Here is a 21,726-nt window from a genome sequence, read left to right on the forward strand (position 1 = left end):
AGAGAGGCCTAGATTGGAGAAGTATTGTGTGTATATAGATAATCCGCTTCCCTCCCCCCACCTCCCTAAAGACATCGGGTCCCAGGACTGGGGAGGGGAGTGGGTAGCAGATGGACTCCCTGAGAGAAACATCCTGTGCCCCTCTCCTGCTGGCACCCCCAAGCCCCATGCAGGGGAGAGACGAGTGCCCTGCGGTACACAGCCTAAGACAAGCTTCTCCAGGAATGATACTGCTAAATTCTTTGCAGGGTTAATCAGGTCCGCGAGTACAGTCTGTAGCTGCTCTCCATCCTCTTTCCCGAAGTGGCTCCGGTTGGACAGCATCTTCCTTGAGTTGAGGGTCTTGGGTGCACCGGGCTGAGGCCAGGCCAGACGGGGGCGCCGAACGGCAGCTAGGCTTGAGCTTCCGAGGGCGCCCACGGGAAGCAGGTGCTCCTCCCTCTCCGCACCGCCCAGAGCCTTAGAACTTGGGGAGCCGTCCCAGCGGAACCGCGGCGCTTCGCCTTGACCGTTGCGCTCCACCTGTCTCCAGCCGGCTGCCAGGCAACAGCGCTCGGCCGAGCAGCTCTACCGTCCCTGCCTCCCCTCCGGCTCAGGCGGGCGCTGGATCCCGGGCTGATCCAGGCCGGGTTTTGCGGCGGAGTCGGAGATCCCTGATTTCTCATCGGTTGCCCGCGGCAGCGGTCGGCGGCGGGAGATCATGGTGCTGGGCGAACTGTGGGCCGCGCTCTCCGGCGTCTCCGGGGCCGCCCTGGCCTGCTGCTTCGTGGCGGCGGCCGTGGCCCTGCGCTGGTCTAGTCGCCGGACAGCGAGGGCCTCGGCGGTCCGAGCACGACGGAGGCAGAAAGCGGCCCTGGACACCATGGACAAGGCGGCGCAGCGCTTCCGGCTCCAGGTGACAGCCGGGGTTGGAATCGGTGTGGAGGGGGAGGGCTCGGGGTGGCAGCAGCGCTGTGAGCCGCCCGGGCGCGCGGAGGGACGGGCGGCCGGCAGCTCAGGGGTGTGGGCAGCGCAGGTTTGTAACTTTCTGACACCCCTCTCGCCATCATGCATTCCGTACTCTTTTCTGAGCCAGGTGGGGCCTAGGGGAGGAATGGAAACGAAAGGGACAGGGCAGGTCGTCGAAGGCTGTCGCCTCACTGGGTCCAAGAGGAGCTTTGCTGTGTGCCAGATAATCTCAAGAACATGGACTTACTAGGAAGCTTAAACTCCAAGATGAGAACCAATAGGATGCTTGGGTTTAGGACTTTGGACTTATAAAGTAATTGATGGTCAAGGGATTTCTGAGAGCTTGCAGTTCAAATTCATTAAGGATGCTCAGAGGGAGCTGGGCAGGGACTTGCACAAGCCCCCAGGGAGTTGCCGGCTGAGGTGGACTCCTGCCACCTGGCTGTGGAGTCGGAGGGGTTATAAGTTCCTTTCATGGATAGGTTTAGCTCCAGCCCTTCCCTGGGTGACCTGTCAACAAGCTTCTTTCCCTCTGGATCAGCTCAGTGTGTGTATGGGGGTGAGGGAAGCGGCCTGGAAGAAGAGGCTTTCCTCTAGGTGTATGACACACTGGACTCAGTTCCAAGTCAAAATACCAAGCTCAGTTCCTATGTGCTGCGAGAGAGACGACTTGCCCCAAGGGGTGTTGGATGGAATCTGGGTGGGACAAGATGAGGCAGGAGCTAGAACTAGAACCTAGATGCCTGGTGGAACCATCTAGCCTCATTCCAATGGAGAGGAGCAGGGAAGAAAGATTAGGGAGACCCGGGCCTTGGATGCCAGGCCCTGGCTGTGGCCTTGATTGCTTTGCGGTTTTAGCTGGATATACTGTATGAATTTACACCATACCATTCCTGGACCAGGAAAATGCCTTATTTATTTATTGAAATAAGAACATATCTGGTTCTAGCCTTTACTCATTGACATGGCACACAATCAGTGAAAGTACACAATCATTTCATTTTTAGGTACTCAATCCAAACTGGCCACTTTCCCTACCTACTTGAGCAAAGCTTCATCACTGTCTGATCCTTCTTCTCAGGCAGAGCTCCCTGGTACCCTGCTCAGGGATCCTTGCAGTGATGCCAGGCCAGCCTAGAGAACCTCGGCAGCTCCGGAGACTCCAAATCCTGTGCAGCTAGCTAGCTGAGTTCTACCGGCTCCAAGGAACGTGTGGGGGCAGCTGCAGGAATCTGCCCACAGTTTCTGCCTACATAACTCTCCTTTTGGTTGCAAGGAACCCACCAGCTGGCAGGGGTGTGGGGTAGTAGAAGGGTGGGTTTTCCCTCACTTCAGCTCCAATCATCAGCACCTGGATCCAAGCATCCAGTTTCCTTCTGGAGCAACAGTCTTTCCTTATTTTTAAGAACTGGGGGAAAAAAAAAAAAAAAAAAAAAAGACTGTCTGAGGAGGCCTTACAAATAGCTGTGAAAAGAAAGGAAGCGATAAGGAAAGATATAAGCATCTGAATGCAGAGGTACAAAGAATAGCAAGGAGAGATAAGAAAGCCTTCCTCAGCGATCAATGCAAAGAAATAGAGGAAGACAACAGAAAGGGAAAGACTAGAGATCTCTTCAAGAAAATTAGAGATACCAAGGGAACATTTCATGCAAAGATGGGCTCAGCAAAGGACAGAAATGGTATGGACCTAACAAGCAGAAGATATTAAGAAGAGGTGGCAAGAATACACAGAAGAACTGTACAAAAAAGATCTTCACGACCCAAACAATCACTATGGTGTGATCACTCACATAGAGCCAGACATCCTGGAATGTGAAGTCAACTGGGCCTTAGAAAGCATCACTACGAACAAAGCTAGTGGAGGTGATGGAATTCCAGTTGAGCTATTTCAAATCCTGAAAGATGATGCTGTGAAAGTGCTGCACTCAATATGTCAGCAAATTTGGAAAACTCAGCAGTGGCCATAGGACTGGAAAAGGTCAGTGTTCATTCCAATCCCAAAGAAAGGCAATGCCAAAGAATGCTCAGACTACCGCACAATTGCACTCATCTCACATGCTAGTAAAGTAATGCTTACAATTCTCCAAGCCAGGCTTCAGGAATACGTGAACCATGAACTTCCTGATGTTCAAGCTGGTTTTAGAAAAGACAGAGGAACCAGAGATCAAATTGCCAACATCTGCTGGATCATGGAAAAGGAAGAGAATTCCAGAAAAACATCTATTTCTGCTTTATTGACTATGCCAGAGCCTTTGACTGTGTGGATCACAATAAACTGTAGAAAATTCTGAAAGAGATGGGAATACCAGACCAGCTGACCTGCCTCTTGAGAGATCTGTATGCAGGTCAGGAAGCAACAGTTAGAACTGGACTGGTTCCAAATAGGAAAAGGAGTACGTCAAGGCTGTATATTGTCACCCTGCTCATTTAACTTCTATGCAGAGTACATCATGAGAAACGCTGGGCTGGAGGAAGTACAGGCTGGAATCAAGATTGCCAGGAGAAATATCAATAACCTCAGATATGCAGATGACACCAGCCTTATGGCAGAAAGTGAAGAACTAAAGAGCCTCTTGATGAAAGTGAAAGAGGAGAGTGAAAAAGTTGGCTTAAAACTCGACATTCAGAAAACTAAGATCATGGCATCTGGTCCTATCACTTCATGGCAATTAGATGGGGAAACAGTGGAAACAGTGGCTGACTTTATTTTTTTGGGCTCCAAAATCACTGCAGATGGTGACTGCAGCCATGAAATTAAAAGACGCTTACTCCTTGGAAGGAAAGTTATGACCAACCTAGACAGCATATTAAAAAGCAGAGACATTACTTTGCCAACAAAAGTCCATCTAGTCAAGGCTATGGTTTTCCAGTAGTCATGTATGGATGTGAGAGTTGGACTATAAAGAAAGCTGACCACCAAAGAATTGATGCTTTTGAACTGTGGTGTTGGAGAAGACTCTTGAGAGTCCCTTGAACTGCAAGAAGATCCAACTAGTCCATCCTAAAGGAGGTCAGTCTTGGGTGTTCATTGGAAGGACTGATGTTGAAGCTGAAACTCCAATACTTTGGCCACCTGATGGGAAGAGCTGACGCATTGGAAAAGACCCTGATGCTGGGAAAGATTGAGGGCAGGAGGAGAAGGGGACAGAGGATGAGATGGCTGGATGGCATCACTGACTCGATGGACATGGATTTGGGTGGGCTCCAGGAGTTGGTGATGGACAGGGAGGCCTGGCATGCTGCGGTTCATGGGATCGCAAAGAGTCAGACATGACTAAGCGACTGAACTGAACTGAACTGAACTTCCATGGTAGATTTCCTAAAAGAAATCAATCCTGAATATTCATTGGAAGGACTGATGCTAAAGCTGAAGCTCTAGTACTTTGGCCGCCTCATGCGAAGAGCTGACTCATTGGAAAAGACCTGATGCTGGGAAAGATTGAAGGCAAAAGGAGAATGGGGTGGGGATCAGAGGAAGAGATGGTTAGATAGCATCATGGACTCAATGGATATGAATTTAAGCAAACTCCAGGAGATAGTGAGGGACACAGGAACCTGGCATGCTGTAGTCTATGAGGTTGCAAGGAGCAGGACATGACTTAGTGACTGAACAACAACACAGCAGTAACTTCCAGGGCAGGTTTTGGCCTTGAAATACCAAAAGCTGTTTAAACACCCTCTGTGGGTCAGAGCCTGACCTCAGAACACCAAAGCTTGGCTTTTCCAGATGAGTACATAGGGAAATTCCCTTTTGGTTTTCCGATGACTGGCAGAAGAAAGGGAGAACTAGTTCAGTGGTCTTGTTTTGAGCAGTCAGCACAGGGGTTGAGGTCTTGAAGACAATAGCTTTGGGATCAGTAAGAGGTGAACAGTTTGTGTACTTAGTTACTCAGTCATGTCCAACTCTTTTTTGACCCATGGTCTGTATACCCACCAGAATCCCCTGTCCATGGATTCTCCAGGCAAGAACACTGGAGTGGGTTACCATTTCCTCCTCCAGGGCATCTTCCCAACCCAGGGATCGAACCCTGTGTCTCCTGCACTGCAGGCAGATTCTTAACCCACTGAGCCATTGGGGAAGGTGGGCAGTTTAGCTGAGCTCACACATAACCTTAGGGAGAAGCCCCTCCTCCATCCCACCCCTAAGGCTCTTTCTGCTTGGTGATGGAGCTGCTGGGGGTTTTGAGGCTGTTTCAACAGTCTTTCTTCTGGGGCTTTCTCAGCCCAGCCCCACACTGAGAAGGGGGCCTTGAGGTCAGGAGGGCCCTGGGTGAATACAGCAGCCTGTGGTACAGCTCCTGCCTGATAGACTGCAGAGAAGTGAGTTGGGACCCAGATACGTCCTGTGTCCCAAGGTGCTGCTGGAGGAGGGGAGGTCCCAAGCGCCTCCTGAACATCACAAAATGGTTCATCTCTTTTGGGACTCTAGAGCAACTTTAGAGTGGAGTATGCTTTTCATACCCCCTGTTGACCATGTGAGGCTTAATCTGTAACATGCATTTGCCCATTTGCTTCCACATTACTGCCTGAATGAGTTGTTTTATTTTTGACGGTGCTGAGTTGTCGTTGCTGCGCAGGCTTTTCTCTAGCTGTGTGAGCTGGGGCTACTCCCTGCTTTTGGCATGCGGGCTTCTCATTGCTGTGCCTTCTCTTGTTGATGAACATGAGCTTTAGGGTGCATGGACTTCTATAGTTATGGTTCTTGGGCTCTAGAGCGCAGGCTCAGTAGTTGTGGCACATGGGCTTAGCTGCTACACGGCGTGTGGGGTCTTCCTGGACCAGGGATTGAACCCTTATCTCCTGCACGGGCAGGTAGATTCTTTACCACTGAGCCACCCGGGAAGCCCCCTAAGTAAGTTTTAATGTCCTTTCTAGACTGAAGTGAGGGACTTCCATTGATAGACTGTGACGACTGGGAGAGCCATCCCACTTGCCCACACCTCGGCGCCTCTGCACCTCTGGTTTTAACCTGAATGCCCTTCCTGCACAGACCTTACAAGCCCCTTTGTCAAAATCCCACTGGATTACAAATGCCTCTCCCTTCAACTGGATCTGACCTGTAGTTCCACCTCCTGGCATCTCCAAGACCAACTTGAAGCTGATTTCAAAACAAGTCAGTAAATGAATGAAAGAACAGTCTGGTTTTTGTTTCAGTCAATGTCAGTGGTCACATGATTGAATGGAACGTATATCTTGAAATAGAACAGAAGTGATTAAAAAAAATAACAACAATAAACCATAAAGTGAAGTTGCTCAGTCATGTCCGACTCTTTGCAACCCCGTGGACTGTAACTTATCAGGCTCATCTGTCCATAGGATTTTCCAGGCAATAGTACTGGAGTGGATTGCCATTTCCTTCTCCAGCGGATCTTCCCGACCCAGGGATCAAACCCAGGTCTCCCACGTTGTAGACAGACGCTTTACCATCTGAGCCACCAGGGAACCATGAATGAAAAAAAAAAAATCTTGGAGGACCATCTAGGGTATCTGAAATTAGGACAGTAGGTGGTTCAGGAGAAAAACAGGTTGAGGAGGGGCAGTGATTCAATGATAGCTGTAATATCCTATGCTTGGAAAAAAAGGCATACAGATGGCCACATGCTTGGTGAGATCTTATTTGTATGCTTCCCTGCATTCTCCATATAAATTTTGATTTCCTCCATGTTCTTAGATTGGCCTCCTGGACATGCAGACTTACTCTAGTGTCTTGTGAAAGAGAAAATGTCTCAGCTGCCTGATAACTAGTTGAAGACTTAAAAATAGCTGTTAGCAACAGTGTCATCAACTGTCAACACAGAAGAGCAGAGAAAAGAATGAACATTTGTGCTGAGAATTGAGAGGAGCTCCCCGACAGCTTCTAGCTGAGATGCACAGGGCCTCTGTGGACACCCTGGGTGAGGTGGGGAATGGTGGTGATCAGGCTCCTGGTGGTCATTACCCCAGTGTGGTGGGCTTTCTGGTGATTTTTACTTTCTTCCACAAACTGGTAGGCCGTTTTTCGTTTTTTACAATGAGCACATATTTATATAATCGGAAAAAAAATCTTGCTATTTTCATTGTGAGTGGAGAAACGCAAGGCATAGAACTGTGTATATAGTATGATCCTTCTGTCCAAAAATAGAATATATATAAACAACTATATACATTGTGGGTTCTTCACAAACATTTTTTTTCCCCCTTTGAGGGTTCATCAGAAACTTAACTATGGTTTCCCTTTCAGAAGAGGGACTTGTCAGGGTGGTCCTAGAGGTGGGGGGAGTGTTTCCTTTCCATTTTGCATATCTTAAAAAAAAAGTCATCAGGGGTTGTCTGGGCTTCCCTGATGGCTCAGATTGTAAAGAATCTTCCTGCAGTGCAGAGACCTGGATTCAATCCCTGGGTCGGGAAGATCCCCTAGAGAAGGGCATGACTACCCACCCTAGTATTCTTGCCTGAAGAATCCTATGGACAGAGGAGCCTGGCGGGCTACAGTCCATGGGGCCACAGTCAGACATGACTGAAGTGATTTAGCACACAGGGGTTATCTAATATGTTGGGGGTAGATCATGGATCCATTTTTTTTCTCCTTGTAGCTCCTTGTATCATTAAAAAAAAGAAAACAAAAAAGAATCCCAAGTAAGTGTTGTATCCCTTTAACAAATTTGGGGAAGCGGTAGCATATTCCTGATACTGAGGCTGGATTTCAAAGGCTATGTGGTGGGTGTGTGCAATGGGTGTTCAGCTTTGGGCATGAGGTGGGAGTGAGTGGGCTGTGTCACACTGAGGGGCACAGGAGGTTCTGACAGGACCTCAGCTTAGAAACGTCTCCTGGACCTTGTGGTGGGAGGCAACCTGAAGGGGACAGGCAAGGCGAGGTCATCGTTGTGCTGTGTAGTCTGGTGACAAAGTTTGGGCAGAGAAGCCAGCTAGGTGGCCTCTGTGTGACCCAGTAGAGAAAGGGTCAGCAGTGGCAAGGGTCTCAGTAGAGGAGACAGAGAGGTGGCCATTTTCCAGAGCTACTTAGGGGCGTGGTGACTGATAGGACAAATGGCAGCGTCCTTCCTTGTGTGAAGAGGAGCCGGTGGAAAGGAGATAGGAGGCAGCGAGCTCAGGGGAAGGACACAGGAACAGAGGGAACAAAGGGAATAGCCCAGTGAGCGGGTCTGAGCTCAGTTGGGTCAGGCGAAGGACGATTTGGAGGCTGAAGATGATCTAGAGGCCATGTGATAGGTGTAGGGCCTGGAGTGGAAGCCAAGAGGAGGCATGACTTCTCCCAGCATCAGAGAGGGAAGAGCAGGTGCCCAGGGGAACCTCCAGGAGCCTTTGCCTCTTCCTGTGTCTGGCTCCTTCTTGTGCTTCAGGTCATAGCTGAAACAATGTCTCCACCTGCCCAGCGCATCTGAGTCAGTCCGCTGTTCTTTCTGTCACAGACTCTGTTTACTTCCTTTCTCACGCTGATTGTGATCTGCCATCATTTATTAACTTTCATTTTTTTAATTTAAAAATTTATTTTATTTTAAAAACCTTGGCTCTGCTGGGTCTCCGTTGCGGCATGCCAGCTTTCTCTAATTGCCGTGTGCAGGCTTCTCTTGTGGAGCATAGGCTCTGGAGGAGGGGTCCCCAGCCCCTACCAGCCGGTAGCAGTCCGTGGTGGCTTGGGAGCCAGCTGCATGGCAGGAGGTGAGCTCTGGGGCAGGTGACTGAAACTTCGTGTGCTACTCCCCATTGCTCGCATTACTGATGAACACCCCCCCCCACCCCCATACCTCCTTCCCACCCCTCCTGCCTGTGGAAAAATTGTCTTCCTTGAAACCGGTCCCCGGTGCTAAAAAGGCTGGGGACTGCTACTGCAGAGCATGCAGGCTCAGTAGTTGCCCTGCAACATGTGGGATCTTAGTTCCCCAACCAGGGATGGAATCTACATCCCCTGCACTAGAAGGCGGATTCTTAACCACTGGACCATCAGGGATGTCCCTTGTGTTACTAAAATTTCTTTTCTTCTTTTTCAAATTATTTTTCTCAATTAATCTGTTTTCTTGAAGGTAAGCTCTAGAGCAGAGACTTGTCTGTCCAGGCTGCCTCTAAATCCATAGCCCTAACATAGTGCTCGACACAGAGTAGGTGCTCAGAACATGTGTGTTGGCTGGCTGAACGAGTGGATGACAGAAGCAGCGTAGAGGAGGGAGGGAACCCTGGGAAAGGGGTATGCCTGTGCCCAGCAGGAGTCTGAAGTCAGCCCTGTGAATGCCTCCGTGAGACTCAGAGCAGAATGAAGAGTCCAGTGTTTGTTGTATTGGGCAACGAGGAAGTCCCCGGTGAGTTTGGCAAGAGCAGAGGAGGGTAGAGATGAGATGTGGTGGCTGAACTCAGATGCTCTCCTAATTAACCCACAGGCCTTGAGGGGGAAGCCACGGGAGTCTGCAGGCAGGGGCTTTGATCCCAGGGACTCTGGAGGCCTCTGAGTCCTGGCAGTGGGCGTCGGACCAACATCCCTCCTCCTTCGGAGAGCTCTTCCCTGACCACCCTCTCTACCTGTGTGCTGCCCACTCAGTACATCCATGTTATTTTCTTTGTTTCTGGCTATCTAAAATTCTTATTTGTTTACTTATAAATGACCCGTGTGTGTTAGCTGCTCAGTTGTGTCCAACTCTTTGTAACCCTATAGACTGTAGCCCCCCAGGCTCTGTCCATGGGATTCTCCAAGCAAGAATACTGTAGTGGGTTGCCATTTCCTTTTCCAGGGGATCTTCCTGACCCAGGGATTGAACCCAGGTCTCCTGCATTGCAGGCAGATTCTTTATCACTGAGCCACCCAATTATCTCCTCACTCCCAACTCTGCACCTTGTTGGGAGGTGACTTTCTTGTTCACTGCTGTATCCCCATGTCTAGCATGGTCCTTGGTACAGAGTAGATGCCTAATATGTATGTTTATGGAATGAATGGAAAAAACCTCTCTCTTCCATGTGGCTCTAGCTTCAACCCCAGCCACCTAGGACAGGGTTTTCTTCTTTCTCCTCCCCTGTCAAAGGGTTGAGTAGTTAGGTGCAGGTGGACAGCCAGTGGGCAGCTTGTGCTGAATGGGCAGAGAACTGTAGTTTATCTGTAAGTCCTAATCAAGGCACTTCCCCTCTGTGAACATCAGTTTCTTTAAGCTGTGCAATGGGAATGGTGGTAACATTTAATCCAAACAGAGCACATCAACAAGGTGTGTGGCCACATTCAGCAACCACTGTGCTAAGCTGCTTCAGTCTTGTCCAACTCTCTGCAATGTTATGGACTGTAGCCCGCCAGGCTCCTCTGTCCATGGGATTCCCCAGACAAGAATACCGGAGTGGGTTGCCATACCCTTCTCCAGAGACTCTTCCCCACCCAGGGGCTGAACCCTTGTCTCATACGTCTCCTGCATTGGCAGGTGGGTTCTTTACCACTATTGCCATCTGGGAATGATTTTCATAATGGTCTACTACTCAGCCTGGGCGTGGCCTCTCCCTGGGCCCCCCTTGAGTGAGCTTCTGGAAGAGATAGATCTGTACTGTCCACAGGTGGCAAGGGCCTGCCCAGGCTGGAGCACATTTGTGATGTTAGAGCCATAGGTGGGCATGTCTGTTATGGGCTGGCATGTGATAGTGAGCACGTGCTTGGTAGGTGTTGGGACTTGGGGGCATGGGCCATAGGTGTCTGCTGCAGGCACATGGGGCCTGGTGGGAGTAGGGGACTGATCCGAGGTGTCTCCCCAGAACCCTGACCTGGACTCGGAGGCGCTGCTGGCCCTGCCCCTGCCTCAACTGGTACAGAAGTTACACAGTGGGGACCTGTCTCCTGAGGCTGTGCTCTTCACCTACATGGGAAAGGTAAGGCCAGGGAGTGACCCCGCTCCTTCCACTCTCTGTGCAAGGCTGTGGGAAAACCTGTCTGGAGGGCCATGGTGGGACCACAGTGCCAAGGGCTGCTAGGGAGAGAGGGAGGAAGCCAGAGCTGTGTGTGTGTATGAGAGAGAGAGAGAGAAAGAAGGCTCTGTGTGTGTGCATGTGCTGGGGACACTGAGCATGTTGTCCTACCTAGAAACCTGGCTTTTAGCCCAGACTTCCCTCCCTATTCCGCCCCCACCCCATCAGTCACCGAGTCTGGTCTGTTCCCTCTTAGAGCTCCCTCTAGACCATCCTCTTGTCTCCCCCATTACCCTGGTCTTCCACCAGTCTCCCTCCAGGACCAAGCACCAGTCTCCTGGCCAGCTGCCCTCTCAGCATTCCAGTGTTCTCTCTGGTCAAGGATTCCGGGGCCAGTACTGGGCCTACTTACCCTCTGTGCTCCTGGCTCTGGGTCATGTTCATGGTTACCCTGTCATTGGGTGTATATTTGAAAAGGCCAATCTTACACTATGTTAATTTTACCACTGTTGAAATAAAGAAAGAAGCCAGCCTCACTGTACTCTGTCATATGTCCATTTCTCCCTCCCCAGGCCTGGGAAGTCAACAAAGGGACTAACTGTGTGACCACCTACCTGGCAGACTGTGAGACTCAGCTGTGCAAGGTCCCAAGGCAGGGCCTGCTCTATGGTGTCCCCGTGAGCCTCAAGGAGTGCTTCAGCTATAAGGTGCGCCCTGCCCCACTGCCTGCCGGCCAGCTCTGGGCCCTGGGTCACCCTGGGTGCCCTGCCCCAGTGCCTGCCAGCCAGCTCTGGGCCCTGGGTCACCCTGGGCCCTCAGAGGAAGTCCTAGGCCCAAAGGCCTTGCGAGGGCACCGCAGGTGTGTCCTGCCTTGGCCTGCGGGGTGGTGGTGGGAGCAGACTCTGTGTGTTGAAGCCCCCTGGCTCATCACCCATGTCCCTCTCACCCTCCATGCTTCCAGGGCCAGGACTCGACACTGGGCTTGAGCCTGAACCAGGGGGTGCCAGCGGAGGCTGACTGTGTGGTGGTGCAGGTGCTGAAGTTGCAGGGCGCCTTGCCCTTCGTGCACACTAATGTCCCCCAGTCCATGTTCAGGTTGGGTCCCAGGGCTGCAGGGCGGGGGGCAGGGGCACTGGTACCCACATGACAGGGGCTGATCCCTTCCCGCTTCCTCCAGCTTTGACTGCAGTAACCCCCTCTTTGGCCCGACCATGAACCCGTGGAATTCTTCCAAGAGCCCAGGTGGCTCCTCAGGGGGCGAGGGGGCCCTCATTGCCGCTGGGGGCTCCCCACTGGGCTTAGGCACCGACATTGGAGGCAGCATCCGCTTTCCCTCAGCCTTCTGTGGCATCTGCGGCCTCAAACCCACGGGGAACCGCCTCAGGTAGGATGTAGGTGGCGGGTGGAGGCAGCCTCTGAGTCCTGCTGTGTGACCTTGGCCTAGCTTCCCACCTCTCTGGGCTCAGGGATCCCCAGGCAGGGATTCCCAGACTGGGGTTTTGCTAGGAGGTAGTGTCACAGAACCACCAGCCCCTGGTTCCTAGTTTCCAAAGTGGTGAGAAAGTTGGGGGCTGCTGACTGGATGTGGGGTTGGGCAAGGGGTGGCCATTTCCCATTTCCAACATCTTGTGTTTCTTATCCAGCAAGAGTGGCCTGAAGGGCTGTGTCTATGGACAGGTAGCAGGTGAGGTCTGTGGTTCCCAATGCGCCCTGGAGGAGGGGGGTCTGCACCTTTGCCCCTGCCTCTCCTCGGGGCAGTGTTGGGCCTCCAGGCCACTCTAGGTCTGGGTTCCTACCTCCTATCTGCTCACACTCCAGGGCTCCGGCCCAATCCTTGTTTGGACCCAGCCCCGGAACCGCTTGGGGCTGTGTGATCTCTCTCTCCTCCCCTCCCTGCCCCACAGTACAGCTGGCAGTCGGCCCTATGGCCCGGGACGTGGAGAGCCTGGCACTATGCCTACGAGCACTGCTATGTGAGGACATGTTCCGCTTGGACCCCACCGTGCCCCCCTTGCCCTTCAGGGAGGAGGTGAGCAGGGGTGGGGGTGGGCATGGGGATGGATTCGGGGCTCACTGGTGCTCCTGAGCCCTTGCAGGCAGGCCTGGGAGGCCCTGTCTCTTGAAAACCAGCCCCCGGGGGTCTAAGGCCAGCACTAGCCCATACCCGGTGGTGGCACAGTGGTAAAGAATCCACCTGCCAGTGCAGGAGATGCAGGAGGCATGGGTTCAATCCCTGGGTCGGGAAGATTCCCTGGAGAAGGAAATGGCAACCCACTCCAGTATCCTTGCCAGGATAATCCCATGGACAGAGGAGTCTAGTGGGCTACAGTCGTGGGGTTGCAGAGTCGAACACGAGAGTGACCGAGCACAGCAGCACCTCTGCAAACAGCCACCAGATGGTGCCCTTTCCTGCATTTGGAAATCCGGAGCCTTTCAAATTGGCTGGCTGGGAGTCAGAGCCCTGGGGCTGCCGCTGTGGAACAGGAGGGACCTTGAGGCTAAGAACAGCTTGAGAGAGACCTGAACCTGTCCCATGTTTGACAAGCCAGTAAATAGGAGCTTTTCTTAACAGCATTCATTTCTCCATCCCCAGCCTCCAGCAGAATGCTTGGCACAGAGGCTGAGTGAGTTAAGAACAGTTAAAAGCAGAGCGATCTCTCTCCCAGAGAAAGCTGGGATCTGTGGGCCGGGATCTGTCAGATACTGGCTCCCCCCAGATATCACCAAACAGCCTGTGGATCAGATAAGGCCGAGTGTATTACTGTCTGCGGTGAGGGAGGGCGCTGCCCACACAGAGCCTTAGTAGCATGGGGAAGGAGCACCAAGTTAGAATATTGACGTTAGTTTGTTGGTGGATATGCCAATGATAGCTCAGTTGGTAAAGAATCCGCCGGTGATGCGGGAGACCTGGGTTCAATCCCTGTGTTGGGACGATCCCCTGGAGAAGGGAAAGGCTACCCACTCCAGTGTCCTGGCCTGGAGAATTCCATGGAGTATATAGTCTATGGGGTCGCCAAGAGTCGCACTCGACTGAGTCACTTTAACTTCATGTCAGTGTAGGGGGTTGGTTAGGACTGGGTCATAATGTAATTGGTTAGGACTGGTGGGTGCAGCGCGATGAGGATTCTGAGGAGAGCAGTTCAAGGAGTCTTGGAGAATGAACTGTTGTTAGGTGATCCTATTGAAGAGCTGACGGGTCTTTTAAGAATGACTAATAAAGTTATCTGTCCTTTACGAGCAACAGATTTCAGGAGTAGTCAAGCTAGAGAGTGCTATAGTGTGTGCTTAGCCACTCAATCGTGTCTGACTCTGCAGCCCCATGGGCTGTAGCCCTTGGGGCTCCTCCGTCCATGGGAATTCTCCAGGCGAGAATACTGGAGTGGGTTGCCATCCCCTCTTCCAGGAGGTATAGTAAAGCCATGTTTATGTAGACTGTGTAAGCTGTGTGATGTAAGTGCTATTTCTCAGTGGTCTGGCATTACTCCCTACAGACCTCTTGCCTGGGAAGGGGTGAGGACCCCTGGGCAGCATGAGATCTGGGCTGGGGCTAGAGAGGGCAAGCTCCCACTCCTCAGTTGAGGAGATGTTCTAACTCTACCCAAGGGCCCCTTCCCAAGAGGGAGGAGAGGCAATGAGGCCCCTGTCCCAAGGTCTGGAACAATCTATTATGGGAGCCAGGACTTGCATCCTTGAAACAGGCTGTGGACGCCGGGGTTTCCACCCTGATGTTGCCACTCTACCCTGACGATGGCCTGGGGCAAGTCCCGCCCCTGCTCAGGGCCTGTCTCTCTATCTAGACCTGAAGCCTGTGGAATCCTCCTTCTTGCTCTGTCCACCTGCAGAGTCACTGGGAAGGTGTTTTGTGAAGGGGTCAGACAAAGCAGGGGCTGGCCTCCCTGGCGGTCAGTTTTTGGGGGATCTGGGCAGCAGCCTCACAGCTGTGTCTGGGGCTGAGTAATGGCTCTGAGCTCTGGGAGCCCTGCTTCGGGCCACCGTCTCCTGACCTGACTGACTCGTGTGTGCTGCCCCCAGGTCTACAGGAGCTCTCAGCCCCTGCGTGTAGGGTATTATGAGACTGACAACTATACCATGCCCACGCCGGCCATGAAGCGGGCCCTGCTGGAGACCAAGCAGAGACTTGAGGTTGCTGGCCACACGGTATGCTAGGGGAGGGGGAACCCACAGGTCCTGGCATTGCCCCTCCTTCAGGGAAGCCTTCTAGGTACCCATGGCTGCCACCCATCCCTGGCACCCTTGCACCCTGATCTGAGATTGAGGTCGCAAATTCGATCCCTGGGGGATCAGTAAAAAGGGGCTGGTCGGAAGTATTGGGGTGCATGCTTGATGGTAACCTCACCTCTGAGCTGGGATGTGGGAGCTGCATGGAGTGGCCCTTCCTCGTCAACCACAAACAGTGGTGCACAGCTGTCCAGGGGTTCTCAGGGCCCTGAGATGGCAGGCTGGGGGCCATTCACCTGAGATAGGCTTATATGTGGTTCTAGACTCCTCTCAGGATACGCATCTTATGGGGAGTTATCAGGGCCAACGAGGGTGCCTCTGTGGCTCCAGTGAGGGTGCCGTGAGGGCTGAGGGCTGAGGGCTGCCTGGACAGTGTGTCTTAGGGGGTGGGGCCCAAGGGTTTCTAGGTCTGGGAACCTTACATGCCTCCATCTCTGCAGCTGGTTCCCTTCCTGCCGAGCAACATACCCCATGCTCTGGAGACCCTGGGCACGGGCGGACTGTTCAGTGATGGCGGAGCGACCTTCCTACAGAACTTGTGAGTGACTGGGTTTGGGGGTGGGTGGTGGGATCAGGACATGGGTAGATGCAGGGAGAGCAGGTGAGTGCTGTGTTCCTCCCTGGGACAGGCCACTGGGGTAGATGGAGGACAGGCCTTGGCAGAACCTGAAGAAGGCCTGGAGCTTTCTGGGCAGGGACCTTACCATCCCTCTGGCTTCAAGCTGAGCCTAGAGCTGCCTTGTCAGGGAGACTGGAAAGGTGCCAGTGCGGGGAGAGGCAGGATTGAGCAGCCCTGGCCTCGCCCTGGGCTGAGTTGTGTAGAAAGTTGCTTATCTATTGGGGAAATTTGAGAAACAAGGGTGGAGTCAAGCAGGAGGGCAGGGGTGTAGACCTGCTGTTACTCCACACTCCTTGGATTTGTGCCACGTCTTCCGCCTTTGACCAGGATCTGTTTTCTTGTCTGAAAAGTCAGAAGATTGGACTACACCAGCTTTACCGGGCTTTGTAGAGCTCATATTTGAGAAGCTGGTCCCACGGGGATGTTTTCAGTTCTAAAGGCTGATGAGGGCAGGGCAGGTCTGTAAAGATGCCTCCTGGGGGCATCTTTAGGACTTCAGCCAGTAGCCAAGTATGGTTTGGGAGGCTTCCCTGGTAACTTAGCTGGTAAAGAATCTGCCTGCAATGCAGGAGACCCCGGTTCGATTCCTGGGTCGGGAAGATGCACTGGAGAAGGGATACCCACTCCAGTATTCTTGGGCTTCTCTGGTGCTCAACTGGTAAAGAATCCACCTGCAATGTGGGAGACCTGGGTTTGATCCCTGGGTTGAGAAAATCCCCTGGAGAATGGAACGGCTACCCACTCCACTATTCTGGCCTGGAGAATTCCATGGACTATTCCATGAGGTTGCAAAGAGTTGGACATGACTGAGCAACTTTCACTTCAGTGGAAAGGGCCACCCCTCAGTTTGGCCCTTGGGGTGAGGCTCCAGAATCAGCTGCCTGAGACCTTTCCCTGAGATGGAGAGCAGAGATAGCCTCAGAGGCAAGGATTACTGTACCCACTCGGTATTACACCACTCGTGCCTCCAGGCTGGCGTCAGCATCTGTGGGGGGATGCCCTTGGCAGTATCTTCAGGCCAGGGAGATGCTGCCCACAGTTCTTATTGCTCTGAGCTGAGTTTGCAATGGAGGGAGACAGGGGGCCCTGCCTTGGGGAGCTCCAGTGGGTATGGGTGGAGCCTAAGCATCCCAAAGGGTCTGCAGACATATGTCACATATTGGAAAGGAGAGGCTGGGATGAAGGGGCTGGAGGCTGTGGCTACCGGAGTCTGGTGAGGAGGGAGGTAGAGTCACTGAGTGGAGGCTGGGGGTGCCGCAGGTGGGGGTGAGCCAGGAGCCGCCTTGGGTGGATGCACCTGGACTGGACCCTTTGTCTCCTAGCAAAGGTGATTTCGTGGATCCCTGCTTGGGGGACTTGATCTCAATTCTGAGGCTGCCCGGATGGCTTAAAGGACTGCTGGCTTTCATGATGAAACCTCTGGTGAGGGCAGAAGGAGTGGAAGGGTGGGCACCACTGGGCTCTTTCCCCCTTCCCTTAGCCTCCTCTTCTCAGCCCCCACCCTATCTCTTTTCCTCCCCTCATGCTTTTCAATCTTCAGCCAACCTGCTTGCTGAGAGGAGTGCTGACCTGGGGCCTGCGGGGAGGGACAGAGGGAGGAGGCCTAGGTGGCTTGGCCTGAAGATTATTGCTACACCTGGCCTAAAGTCTAGTCACTGACAGTGTCTGTTCTTTTGCAGCTCCCAAGGTTATCATCCTTTCTCAACAGTATGAAGTCTCGGTAAGAGTTTTTACCATGCCCAGATGCCTGTACAACTGTCCTCCTGACCTGGGTCCAAGTGCTTTCCGATGGGAAATGATGGGAGAAGTAGCTTTTGAGGCTGGAAGTGGTCTAAGCAGGGTGGCAACCTCTGTGGCCTTGGGCGGGGGGGCAGTCTTAAAGATGTCTTAGCAAGATACAGGATTGGAGAGTAAAGACCTGAAGGAGAGCAAGGTTGGGAGAGGATGAAGAGGAGGAGATTGCCCTGCCTGGACATGGGTGGAAAGGCCCAGAAAGGAGCTAGTGGGTGGCAAGGAGCGGGGGATACTGGGGACCCGTGAGAGGTGCTGGTCTTAGAGACTGAACTGCACTGTGCTGGCTCCTGCCTGCCCCTTGGGGCCTCAAGCCAGAAAAGATGGGAGTAAATTGCCTGATTCTCGGGCCCTTACAACTTGTGGACTTGCCTTCTCTTTCATGTGTGTGTGCTAAGTCGCTTCAGTTGTGCCCAGCTCTTTGTGACTCAATGGACTGGAGCCCGCCAGGCTCCTCTGTCCAAGGGCTTCTCCAGGCAAGAATACTGGAGTGGGTTGCCATGCCCTCCTCCAGCGGATCTTCCCTACCGAGTGACTGAACCTGTGTCTCCTGTGGCTCCTACACTGCAGGTGGCTTCTTTACCGCTGAGCCACGGGGGAAGCCCATTCCTCTCTCACCACCAGGCATTGAGGACCTCGGGCAGCTCTGTGTCCTAAGAGTAGCTGAGGATCTGGCCTAAGTCCCTCTTGGGGACTCCATGGAACATGAACTTAGGGATTAGAACTTCTGCCCTGCAATGCTTTCTTCTCAGAGTGCCCTGGAATTGAGAAGGGTCTGAGAAGGAAGGAAATCTGGGAGGTTTTGAGAGTAGGGGCCTGATGTTGCTAATCCTCATGGCTGTGATCATCATGGTCGGTGACTCCACTCCCTCTGTCCAGGTCAGCCGGAAAGCTCTGGGAACTGCATCATGAGATTGAGGTGAGGCCAGAGCCCCTGGACTAGAGTAGGGCGGGTGGGGGTGGGGCTGGACAGGGCATATGCCTCGGGGTCTCTTGGACACTGGTCCCTCTGGTCCCCTGGAGTGGCCCATCATCCCCTGCTCCCACTCCCTGGATTGGGCCGTTTGGGGCCTGCTCTGTGACCCTCACTTGCCAGGAGGCCCATCCTAAGGTCCTGGGTCGGCCTGAGTGGGACTCCTGCCCTGGACACCTCTTTGCCACTCTGGTGCTGCCTGTAACCAACACTCCGTGGCCCCAACCTGGCAGGAAGAGTGGTCTCTGTGGTTCCGTGGAGCATCTGATGCCCCCTGAAAGCATTCCTGTCTGAGTAACCCGAGGTCCTCCATCCTATGTGGTTCAGTTCAGATCTGGGGCAGGCATGGGGCCAGTCACCTCGCCTCAGTGCCTGTACTGCAGAATCCATGCGATGGGTTGGGTCTGAGTGCGTCACTGGGCATGTGGGTGTCCTCCGCAGGTATACCGGCACTCCGTGATGGCCCAGTGGAGAGCCCTGGAGCTGGATGTGCTGCTCACCCCCATGCTGGGCCCTGCTTTGGACCTGAATGGCCCAGGCAAGGCCACAGGTGAGGCTGGCAGCCCCATCACGTACCTCTCACCTGTCTCTTCTTTTCTGAGTTCCGCCCTGTGCCTGGTGGGGTTGCTGGGCAGTAGGAGGAGAGGAACCCTGGGGGAGGACTCCACCCCCGATAGGCTCGCAGTCTGGTTGGCTGGAGAGATGGGAGTCAGGTGGTATGCCTTGGGAGGGAATAAGCTCCTCGTCCTCAGCGATACTCAAGTTGGAGATCTTGTTACAGAGTCTATGGTTTTGGGAGGTGGTATTTGAAGTCCAGGTGGGATTTAGGTAAACCAAGAAAACAGCAATGAAGCTGCAGTGGGGGAAGCACAGGGCAAGCACTAGCTGGCTCTCCAGCCTGCCCTGAATCCAGGTTCCTGGGCTTTGTCCCTCTCACTCAAGTCTCAGCCCTAGGAGAGAACCCCTCCCTGCTGGTGGAGGCCAGTGCCATCTCTTAGGGTGGAAGATGGGGGCTCGGAGCGGACAGTCATCATGGAAGGTCGGCTGACCTGCTCCAGCCCCTTGTGCTGTGTCTCAGGGGCCGTCAGCTATACTCTGCTCTACAACTGCCTGGACTTCCCCGCGGGGGTGGTACCTGTCACCACGGTGACCGCCGAGGACGAGGCCCAGCTGCAGCTTTACAAGGGCTACTTTGGGGATATCTGGGACAAGATGCTGCAGAAGGCGAGTCTCTTCCCCACGTCTCCCCCGCGGGACCCCTTCCTCTAGTGGAGAGGACAGTATAAGCAGGCACAGGCCTTGTCGGCCTTTCTTAACGCAGGACCCCTAGAGACTGTGGGCGGGCCCTGCTGTGCTGCCCTTCCTCCCCAGCTGGGTCGCTTCCTAGGTCTGGGTGGGGCCCTGCCTTGAGACCTCAGGTCCTGATGCCTGTGTCCCCTGCAGGTTGTGAGGAAGAGCGTGGGGCTGCCTGTGGCTGTGCAGTGCGTGGCTCTGCCCTGGCAGGAAGAGCTGTGTCTGCGGTTCATGCGGGAGGTGGAGCAGCTGATGAACCCGGACAAGCAGCTCTCTTGACTGCCGCCCACCCGGCCCCCGAGGCCCCGAGACCTGCCCGGAGCTGCATCCAGCCTGGTCAGGGCTGCGTTGCCGCCCCGCCAGGAAGCGTTCAGCCTGGGCTGAGGCTTCCGAGTCCCTCCTCTGTCGCCCCCTACAAGAAGCCCAGACCCACTGAATCTGGACCTCACTTCCTCCCTAGGTCCGCTCTCTGTCCTGACCACCCCCCTCACCGTGGCAGCCAGAGGGCATGGCGTGATGACTAACAGTCGAGAACTGGTGTCTGGTGTGTGTGTGCTTTCTGGCGGTCACTTAGGGGCCCAGGGGTTGGATACCCGCCCTTCTAGAACCCAACTTCAGCCATGTCCATCTCCTGCTCCCAAACCTCCTCTAGTTCCTGTCACTCACAGCATGGACACAGGTTTTTCAGGGTGGCTCTTGCAGCCCCAGCTCTTCACCCTCACCCACTGTCTCCCTGTCCCCGCCTCCCAACCCTCAGACTAAGCCCTACTTTGTTAGACATTGTCTTCTCTCTCTCTTCTCCCTGTGCTCCTTCCCTCTGCTGAGGAGGCCCTTTCTGCTCCTCTACCATTAAATCCTTTGAGGCCCAGCTCAGATCCCTCTTTCTCCCTCTGAGCCCTGGAGTAGGGGGGCTGTTTCTGTCCAATCAGCCCTGTGCGGTAGGCACCTGCAGGTGGGTCGTCTCAGCACACTGGCTTTCCTTGACGCAGGGGCACTATTTCTACATCTTTGTCCTCAGCGGGCAGCACAGGGCTGGGCACAGGGCAGCAGGGAGTCTGTTGGGGAGAGCAGCCCACAGGCCTGGGGAGGCAAGCCCAAGACAAGATGATCTGGCAGAGAGTGCTTGCAGGACCAGTCAAGGACTGGATGTTATGGGAAGGCTTCCCGAAGGAGGAGAACCTGTGTTGCCTAGAGACTGAGGTTCCCAGAGGCTGAGGGAGGGGATGAGGACATCCCAAGGAGAGGGAAAAATATGCCTGAAAACTAGGATGAGTTTGGTAGATGGAAGCATCCAGGAGGAGCAGCAGAGAGGTAGGTGGGGGTCAGATCAAGGGGGTTTGGGGGGCCAGTTCAGGTACTTGAATCCAGTCTCCAGGGCAGTGGGGTGCTCTTGAAAGATCACCCAGGTGTGCTGAGGAGAGTAGACTGGAATGGCAGAGCCTGGAGAGGGTAATGAGGCTGTTCCATGATCCTAGTGTGAGGAAGGGGGCCTGAGGCCTGAGCTAGGGCAGTGGTTTGGGGTGCAAGTGAGCCGTCTGGGCCTGTGTTGCTTGATGGGCGGCGGGTAGCTCATTTGGGCCCCTCTGGGGGCCGCTGGGGCCCACAGGCAGAGTTTCCCCATGCCTCCCTGGCTCCAGCCCTAACTCACCCGCTTGCTGTTGGAGATGTGTCTGGCCTGAGCCCTCGGGCTCAGGTGGCCCCTGGCTCCCACCTGACTAATGTCAGATTCTTTCCAGGACAGGTGCTTTCCCAAGGCTTCCTTCTCTGCCCAGATTTTCCTGCTTCTCCAGATGTGTCTTCCCCTCCACATCATGTGCCCAGTGGCACCTGTACTTTCTGTCAATAGTAACCCGGCCTCGGTTGGGGCAAGTCTCAGGGCAGACATGAGCCTCCCTGGGAGCTGACTAGAGGGCCTAATCCACACAGATACCTAGATTGGGATGACCAAGGAGCTGCTGCACTTTGCCCTGATTTCTCATCTGATGCTACTGTCATT

The 21,726-nt window shown here is 53.8% G+C and overlaps 1 protein-coding gene across 2 annotated transcripts; it reads left to right on the forward strand.

Annotated features, from left to right (window-relative positions):
• The first annotated feature begins 462 nt into the window (after nucleotides 1-462).
• Nucleotides 463-20,268, forward strand: FAAH (fatty acid amide hydrolase). 2 transcript variants are annotated; one of them, XM_004001934.5, is made up of 15 exons: nucleotides 463-895; nucleotides 10,666-10,779; nucleotides 11,388-11,522; nucleotides 11,777-11,910; nucleotides 11,993-12,199; nucleotides 12,459-12,499; nucleotides 12,720-12,844; nucleotides 14,848-14,973; nucleotides 15,495-15,592; nucleotides 16,996-17,095; nucleotides 17,353-17,393; nucleotides 18,344-18,383; nucleotides 18,879-18,987; nucleotides 19,516-19,661; nucleotides 19,881-20,268. In XM_004001934.5, the coding sequence occupies exons 1-15, from the start codon at nucleotides 701-703 to the stop codon at nucleotides 20,007-20,009; spliced, it is 1,740 nt and encodes a 579-aa protein (XP_004001983.1). In that variant the 5' UTR covers nucleotides 463-700; the 3' UTR covers nucleotides 20,010-20,268. The 2 variants fall into 2 exon arrangements, with proteins under 2 accessions (XP_004001983.1, XP_011987069.1); XM_012131679.4 differs by lacking the exon at nucleotides 19,516-19,661.
• Nucleotides 20,269-21,726: the final 1,458 nt, after the last annotated feature.

The sequence above is a fragment of the Ovis aries genome, chromosome 1 (assembly GCF_016772045.2).
Source record: "Ovis aries strain OAR_USU_Benz2616 breed Rambouillet chromosome 1, ARS-UI_Ramb_v3.0, whole genome shotgun sequence".
In the NCBI taxonomy this organism is placed as follows: Eukaryota; Metazoa; Chordata; class Mammalia; order Artiodactyla; family Bovidae; genus Ovis; species Ovis aries.

Coding starts and splice junctions, on each gene's coding strand:
- FAAH (XM_012131679.4), top strand. CDS start 701: ATGGTGCTGGGCGAACTGTGGGCCGCGCTCTCCGGCGTCTCCGGGGCC. Junction 14,974..15,494: donor TTGAGGTTGCTGGCCACACG/GTATGCTAGGGG, acceptor CCATCTCTGCAG/CTGGTTCCCTTCCTGCCGAG. Junction 15,593..16,995: donor GCGACCTTCCTACAGAACTT/GTGAGTGACTGG, acceptor TTTGTCTCCTAG/CAAAGGTGATTTCGTGGATC.